This window comes from Cicer arietinum, chromosome 3 (genome assembly GCF_000331145.2).
Source record: "Cicer arietinum cultivar CDC Frontier isolate Library 1 chromosome 3, Cicar.CDCFrontier_v2.0, whole genome shotgun sequence".
Taxonomy (NCBI): Eukaryota; Viridiplantae; Streptophyta; class Magnoliopsida; order Fabales; family Fabaceae; genus Cicer; species Cicer arietinum.
The window spans coordinates 43,979,922-43,987,992 of NC_021162.2; the positions used below are offsets into that span (position 1 = coordinate 43,979,922).

The following is an 8,071-nucleotide window of genomic DNA, read 5'->3' on the forward strand; positions in this document are numbered from 1 at the left end:
TTGTGTTAGTTATTCTACGGCATCGTATCATGTCACGTAATTCAAATATGTCACATCGTCATTTTTTATTTAGAAAATTAAAATGGGAACAAAAATTGTCACACTTTAAAATAGGATAATCGATTTTGTAAATCGTAAAATTAAGAAAACTAAAACAACAATTAAATCAACAAAAAAGTTTAAGTTACAAACTCTATTTAGTAACATTCAATTATAAGTTTATAGCTTGTAACGTTTTTTATACGCTTATTCAAGAAGTTTATGAGACTATAGCTTATCATTTTTTCTAGCAGTTTGATCCTTATTTTTGTAACTAAAATTCTTTTTTACTTTTTATATTTTATATAAAAAATTTAAAATTTAAATTTTTTTAATAAATAATAATTTGAACTAAATAATTTTAAATTACTTATTTATTATAATTGAAAATAAATAAACTAGCTAAATAAATGAATAAAATATATGATTGATAAATAATTTGTTTTTATAATTTTAAATTATTTATAAATAATAAAATTAAACTAGTTAATATTTTAAAGTAAACAATTTATTTTATTTTATTTAAAATAAATAAAACAGATACATAAACAAAAAATATATCAAATTGTTAATTTCTTAATTAATAAAAAGTAAACTTTAATTTACTACTTTTAAAATATTTTAAACATTTATTAATAAAATTTATTTTAAATTAAAAATGTTCTATAAATAATTTTATATTGCTGATTTAATTAAATCCTTAATGTTACCAAACACTAATTTTACAACTATCAAACTATACCGGATAAAACTTTTGTATACTACACATACTAACTAATCTTTTAGCTAGCACAACAAACTATGCTGACGTGGCACACTCCGTACAAACTCAATTGTAAGTTAAATTTAATTAGCTAGTGTTGACAAAACACAAACTCTAAATCATTTTAGTCTATACCAAATTCCAAAATAATACAAGCATTTGTTTGAAACAAAATAAGTCCAGCCATATACAAATGAAAAGGTATCTAAATAGATAATTTCAATGGATAAGTGCACTATAGTATATATTTCAAAACCCAAAATACATTGGCTATTTTGAGAGCCAATAAATAATTAGAAACAACGTACAAGCAGCAATAACTGCTGATAGAATAAGGGTGTCCCTTGAGCGCCGCCTTCTTATGGAACCTGTTAAGCAACACATTGTTAATAGAAGAAAACAACTAATTTACCTTTTATAACTCTTAAGTTAGATTTTATGCAAGAATATTTTAGACAATCAATTAAAATTTTATAAAATCATTCTTTCTCCATTTCAAAAAAAGATTTAAAATAGACTATCTCCTCCCCTTCATTTCTCCCCAACCAAATACTACATTAGTTTTCTTGTTGTGAGGTAGGATTTTGTTCTTACCCTCTAAATACTTAGAAAATCTAAATCCATCCAAACAGATGTAAAATAAAAAGATAAAAACTAATTTACAACATACCAAGCAGGCTACGAATAATGGGGAACTTGTCACCGAGAAGCTTCACTTTTCCTTGAACATTACCAAACATTGTCCGCTGAGAATCCAAGACAGCTCTTGTTGCTTGAGCTTGACTGATTACATCATCTATCTGGGAAAGGGCAGGTGAAAATGAATCAAGAATCTTCTTAGACAGGATGATAACTTGAAGTTTAAAGAGATTGTTAAAAATACAAGTTCCATGCAACTCGCTATGAGTTTATGTAAGCATTGAGTATCTTTAAAAAAAAAACACATACTTCAATTTTTTTTTTGGGGGGTGGGCAGTAAAAAGGGCATCTTGTCCTAGTTTGATTCATGTAAGTCCATCCACCTAACGGGAAAAGGCTTTTATTATTGTGACAAGTCATGTTAGGGTTACCATTAACAATGATACAAAATTTTGGAATGTGCAAAGTTACGGGACTTAACTTAGAAAGTAATGGACTAGACCACTGAGATATACCTAAGTACAAACTAAGAAGGGGCAAAAAAAAACTGCAAAGGCTGCTGCGAGCAACGATGAGCTCATGGAAGCATAGATGTGGGTCGCACTGTTTGCACGTGACAGGATAGATGTGGGTTTTATAGCAAGTTTGTGGGTATGTGAGGTGCTGCACACAACGACAGAAGCATAGTAGTCGAGGCTACAAGTCAAGATCCAAAGGAACACCTGCACAGTAGCTTTTCAGCTTTCCCATTGCCATATCTATCCATAGACTTCTACTCTGATCTCATCGTTGTTGACACCAGTCTAATGGGATCTATCGTCTGCACCACCACTGCATCTGGTGATTCCAACAATGTCTTTGTAGATATTGTATGGAAACCGCTGTTCTCTGACATTGAAACACACTGCTTGGTGTTTGAGTTTCTGTGAGCAATGAAAGAGTTGAAGAACTGTGAGTAGGTACTGGTGATCTGATAAAGATGCTGCAACTGTGTTGAAGAGGACAGTAGTGTGGTTCACTGGCCAGTGAAGAGAGGCAAAGCAGAGGCAGTGGCAGGAGGAGGATGAGGGGAGCCACTTTGGCCAGCGTAGACTACTCTCTTCTATCATTCATAGTTTTTATGTGATGACCATTATAACCTTAAAAACTCCACCTTTCATGGATAAAATAATAAAAAGAATCAGACAAGTGGTTAAAATGAGAGGAGGGACCGGTACACCACCTTTTTTCCTTTTCAGTACCGTAAGAGGGGGTTTAGGAAATATATACAGAAAAAGAACATAGCTGTAAGAATAAGAATAATATGTCATGCTAAACATCAAAGCCAGGATACTGAACTGGTCTGCATAGGCGCAAAAGTGTGGGTAAGCCATAAAGAGTAGCCTGCCTGTTCCTGTCCCATTTTGAACCATACCAGCACTAAACATTTTCCTGAAGTATTTAAAAAATTCCACAAGTATCCCTTGTTGTACAATCCCCACTGATCAAGGGATTTCCATCTTTTCCTATGTGTTTCATGACAAGAATTATTGTGAGCATAGCCAATCTTAATGCCAAGGAATGGCACGAAAACTTATCTGATCTATTGATTAGACTTTTAACAAATGTTATAAGCTTGTCACTCCTGTCCATGCCATAACCCCATGAATATTTGGCTTGAGAAGAACCAGTCACATTGGCTAGAGCAAAAATTGAGATGTTAGTTCCACCAATTACAGCTACATATGTAATGAAATGTGTCATCTCTTTTTTTATTATCCTTCCTTCTTGAGAGCTTTTTCTATCCTTCTCAGCCACACAGTTCTTGGAACTTGGTAAAATTCTCACATACAAATCAAATTCTTTAACTCCCCATTGTAATGAATATTAAACTATTATTCCCATTGTTATGACATTGCTTCCATACTTTAGAGAACTAGCAAACCGCTTGAAATTTAACAACTTAATAACCCTGTCCGAAAATTCTTAGCCAACCTGCCATGTCCGTGACCGTGTATTCCAAAAATGTACTCTATAGGTACATTAATTAATTTAATTCAAACAATAAATCACCTAGTAAATTAGCCTTAGTTTGGGGTTGATCTATTGGGTTTAGAACTAAACCCACCTCATAGTTTACCCATGGTGCTCTCACTTTACAGTGTTGGGCTGGTCCATTAGGTCAAAACATTGACCTGACTGCCAATCTATCTTTTCTCCCATCTTCCTCAACGAGAAATCCTTACGAGATGGCAGAATTGCCTCTTCTCTACCTTTGTCTCAGCACTTTCATCCCCCAATAGCAGCTATACCCTCAAACTCGGCCAACCCCGCATGGTTATGGCAGCAGCGCCAGAAACTCCAGTGGTGCTTGGGTGGCGGTTCTTCCATCATCTCTTCTGACAACGACGTTTTTGGACATGGAGTCGTCCCTGCTGCCATAGACAAAAAAACTGTAAAAGAGAAAGTATCCCAATCTACCCCCGAGTCAAGCTCCTCAGAGAAGGAGAAAACTCTCTCTGTCTAAGCATAATGGTTTACTCCAATGTTCTTGCATACCCCTCAGAATTCACTCACCTTATTAATAAGGCATAACAAACTTGCCAACTAAGCAGCTTACCCCACTCTTTATTTACCATATACCCTTACGACATTCTTTATTACATAATATCCCATTTTCCTTATCAGCGCTCCCTGGGTCTCTATCAGATACTACTTGAGGTTGGAATGCTAAACTCATGCAACTATTTATCTTTAATACAATGAAGTGATCTGTGGTTCATTGCCATGATCAATGTTTTACAAGAAAAGGAAAAAGGTATGTAGGATGTGTGTGATGCACATGCAAAACACTTGAGTATGAGAAACTCATTCGCAATACAAATTTTAGATATGTCGCTATTCTGCAATTGAGGCATAACGCGAACAATTTTAAGAGAGAGGACATAAACAACGGAGAAGTTGGTTACATTGACATTTAGATGGTCTTGTGCATGCATAGACAAAAAGTTGTCCCAAGGTTTATTGAGTAAAATTGTCAAGTGTTTTATCCTTTATTTTGTGGTCATTTGAAAATCATACATGGAATAAACATCATTGTTATTGAATCCCTCATTTTTTAGCAAACTCCATGCAACCATAAGCACATAATTACTTCGGTTATCTCCCTTTCGTACTTCCTAGTATTAAGTCATCAGATTACTTGCACCCTTTCCACTAACAACGCCTAATTTGGGCATCAAATTCTTTGCAGATTGCAAGTATACCGCCACTTTAACAGGCCTGCTTTGTGTACGAAGAACTAGAGTCGTTCTATTTATACAGTTGAATAATTTACAACAGGCTTAAGAACAGTTTGTAACTGATTGTAACACAGTCAACGGATTCTGTTACAGAGTCTGTAATCTATTCTGTACATACACATCGAGTAGTATGAAATACTCAATGGAGTATTGAAGTGGCTTGGTTCTTCCCCTTTAATCACTAGCTTTTAAGAGGTCTCCAAGTGCTTCGTTACTTATCACATTGGATTAGAGCTTGGTTGCCAGGGTGTCAAAATGGGCTACCTAATGCGTCTTGGAGTGCAGCAGTTGAGACATCATCTCTAAGGGGCAGTGCTATGATAGGGACTTGAGTATTATAGAATGCTCAAGCCCCACATCAAGTAGTATGCGATGCTTGCTGGAGTGTTTAAGTGGCAATTGGTTTGGTTCTTCCCCCTTAATAGCTAACTTTTGTGGGTCGGTTTCCTAAGTGCTTGGATACTTATCACATTGTCTTATCACCTATAAAGTAATTCGCAGATTTGTTAACTCAATCCGAATCAAATTATATTGGAATGCATACAAATCAAAATTAACATGCTAAAACAAATATAACTATCATTAATCTCGCCTTTGGCTTCAGGAAATGAATTCTTTATAGAACAGAGTTGATAAACCACACCAAATTAAAACAACTTTCCAATATAAAAGGAAACTTTCATCAGTTGAGAATTTAATCTGAATATTATCAAATCTATGAAAGGAATATAGACTCACATGAGATATACTTCCATGGATGGCACCTCTCTCACGTAGTAACTGCATCCTTGGTGACATGGAACCTCCAGAAGTCTGCTAGAACAAGGTATATCTGATACAGCTCTGATAAAACAACTGAACAATTTAACTCAAATCATGCAAATGGTTCACCTTATAATCACTAATATCATCCCTGACTGAACTCAAAAGCTCTGCATGTTCCCTCATTGAATTTATGTTCCCCTTGATACGCCTAAATTCCTGAATAGTATTAAATTTATCACAAGAAGATGTTAAAAGTTAATTTATTCGAGCAGTATAAATCTAGAGAAGCAATATTCAGTTCACAAAATTAACATTCTGTATAAAAAGTTTGCACGTGTTGCAGAAGCCTTCTTCTACATTAAGCATAAAATTAGGTAGAGCCAGAACACAAATACTAGATCAAAATGGCAGGATAAAATAACTAAACTACTACATCTGCATATCTAAATTACAATCTTATGGTAAACATAACAAGAATAATAAGATAACATCCTTATCTACATTTGGATGTACTCAATAAATACATAATTATAGGGTCACCAACAGAAACTCTTGCTGCAGAGTATTGAACTTTGTGACAGAAATACCAGATGGACCAAACATGGAGAATAAAAGAGTCAATAAAGGCATACTAAATAAAGAATACATAATGACATTTGATAGAACTCACAATTTTAAGGCAAGAAACTGAACATTATTGAACTGAAAATGTTGAGCTTGAAACACTTACAGTGGGGGATAACAGTAAAATGCAGAAGATAAACTAGAGTTCAAGAACTCCTAATCCAGAGCTAAGCTCCTAACCAGAGAGAAAACTCTCCTAACCAATTCAATATTTCTGAAAGATTTTCTAACTAACCTTCCCTCTCTTTTATGACCAGAAATTCATTTGTTTTTGAATTGTCTAACACAACATGATACAAAATAGAAATTTGACATAAGACATACCTGAGAAAAGTCATGAAGAATGTCTCTATGCCTAGCCAACTTTTGAGCTGTAGAAGTAGTTTGTGCAGCAGATGCAGCACATCTGCTCAATGAATCATTTATGTCCAATAGTTTCTCAAGCAAGGATTGGATTTCCATTTCCATAGACTTCCATGACCTACTGGACCCAAGAGGAGGTGACCCGCTATCTACATAGCCTGATCAGAAAGCGAAAATTATCACAAATGTGGAGAACTGGCTACTAATAGCATTTAATTATACAATGCTTTGAGATTAATGTACATGCTTAATTTAACTTACTTTCGAAATAAAATAGCATTTTACCCACAATACAAGTAAACCATAGTTGTCCACCCTAGATAGCGACATGAGGCTCACAGACCCAAAAAAATTAAACAATAACAACAAAAGTAAAGAAAAACCATCACCAACAATCCCAAGCAGAATTAACTTGTGAATAACAAAAGTCAAGGACCACAATCACCATCAATCTCAAGCATAATAAACTAGTGAATAACAAAAAAAGTCAAAGAGCACAAGGGGAAAATAAGAAATAAGAAAAGGAGTACACATAAGAATGAAATGAACAAAATAAAAAGGAAGATGATGAAACAAACAACAATCACCAAGTCCTATCTCACTAGGTGGGGCTGTCTACATGGACAAGGAAATACTTAAATGCAAAGGACTCAGCTCCACAACAAATTGATATCTTAATTCAGCTGCAATTGGACGCAGGGGGGATAGGCACACTATTAGCGATAGGCCCATTAATTAATGTTTGGGGAGGAAATAACATAATGGTTTATAAAAAGCTGAGTAAGAAAGGGGGCATGATGAGTGTGAAGTTCTTAGGAACCTTATCTAATTCTCCTAAATCGATATCCTAACAGAAGAGGGGAATTGAAGGGATTAAGCCATGATGAGTGATTCTCATTTTAGTAGGGGGTCTCGTTCTTGAGAGTACCATTTTTCTTTCTTTCTTTTTTTTCATTCTGCAATGGGACTCTTCTCCAACAATTAGTCATATACTGTTTTATTCACAACGGTAAAGAGGATACATCCTTTGACTTTTACTAGAAATACAAGTTCAATACCATTTTTAGTTTTCATCTCTGTTTTGTTCCTATTATGGACAAGTGGTTTGCTGGAAGTGAAGGCAATTTTCTGCAAAAGTTTGAAATAGAGGTAAGGTTGTTGGTTTTCGTCAAAAGGACACAAAATAAAGAGGGGCTAAGTGGGCTGTTACAACTGGTAACTCAGAGAAGAGGAATTAGGGATAGACTAGAAGAATGCTATTAAGAATCAAGGTGTTTCTGAATTGAATGTATTATTTCGCAATGAAGAACATGTTACAAGCTTAGAGAAGAAAATTCCTGATTCCCTATGAATCAGTCCAACCAATTCTACTTCTTCCTAACCACCCTAACTGCTCCTAACAGATTGCTATATATAGTAATCTGTTTTGGCTCCAATTTCTAACAGAATGACAGCTAAGCTCAAAAGAAAACTAACTAACTAACTAACTATTTATTCCTTCTCACATATATATTCCCAAACTTATTTTTATTCGTATCAATACCCCCCCCCCCCCCCCCAAAAAAAAAACCTTTCCCCCCAGGGGAAAAGGAGGAAA

The 8,071-nt window shown here is 34.8% G+C and overlaps 1 protein-coding gene across 1 annotated transcript in view; it reads right to left on the reverse strand.

Annotated features, from left to right (window-relative positions):
• Positions 1–912: 912 nt before the first annotated feature.
• The window catches only part of LOC101508319 (Golgi SNAP receptor complex member 1-2-like), a 13,009-nt gene continuing 5,850 nt past the window's right edge, over positions 913–8,071 (reverse strand). Inside the window, exons 2-6 of the mRNA XM_004514149.4 lie at positions 6,436–6,632; positions 5,614–5,703; positions 5,461–5,535; positions 1,473–1,602; positions 913–1,170 (exon numbers count right to left, since the gene is read on the reverse strand). Of these exons, the coding sequence (XP_004514206.1) occupies positions 1,073–1,170; positions 1,473–1,602; positions 5,461–5,535; positions 5,614–5,703; positions 6,436–6,632 (590 nt within the window). The 3' untranslated portion in view covers positions 913–1,072. The remainder of the gene's footprint in view (positions 1,171–1,472; positions 1,603–5,460; positions 5,536–5,613; positions 5,704–6,435; positions 6,633–8,071) is intronic.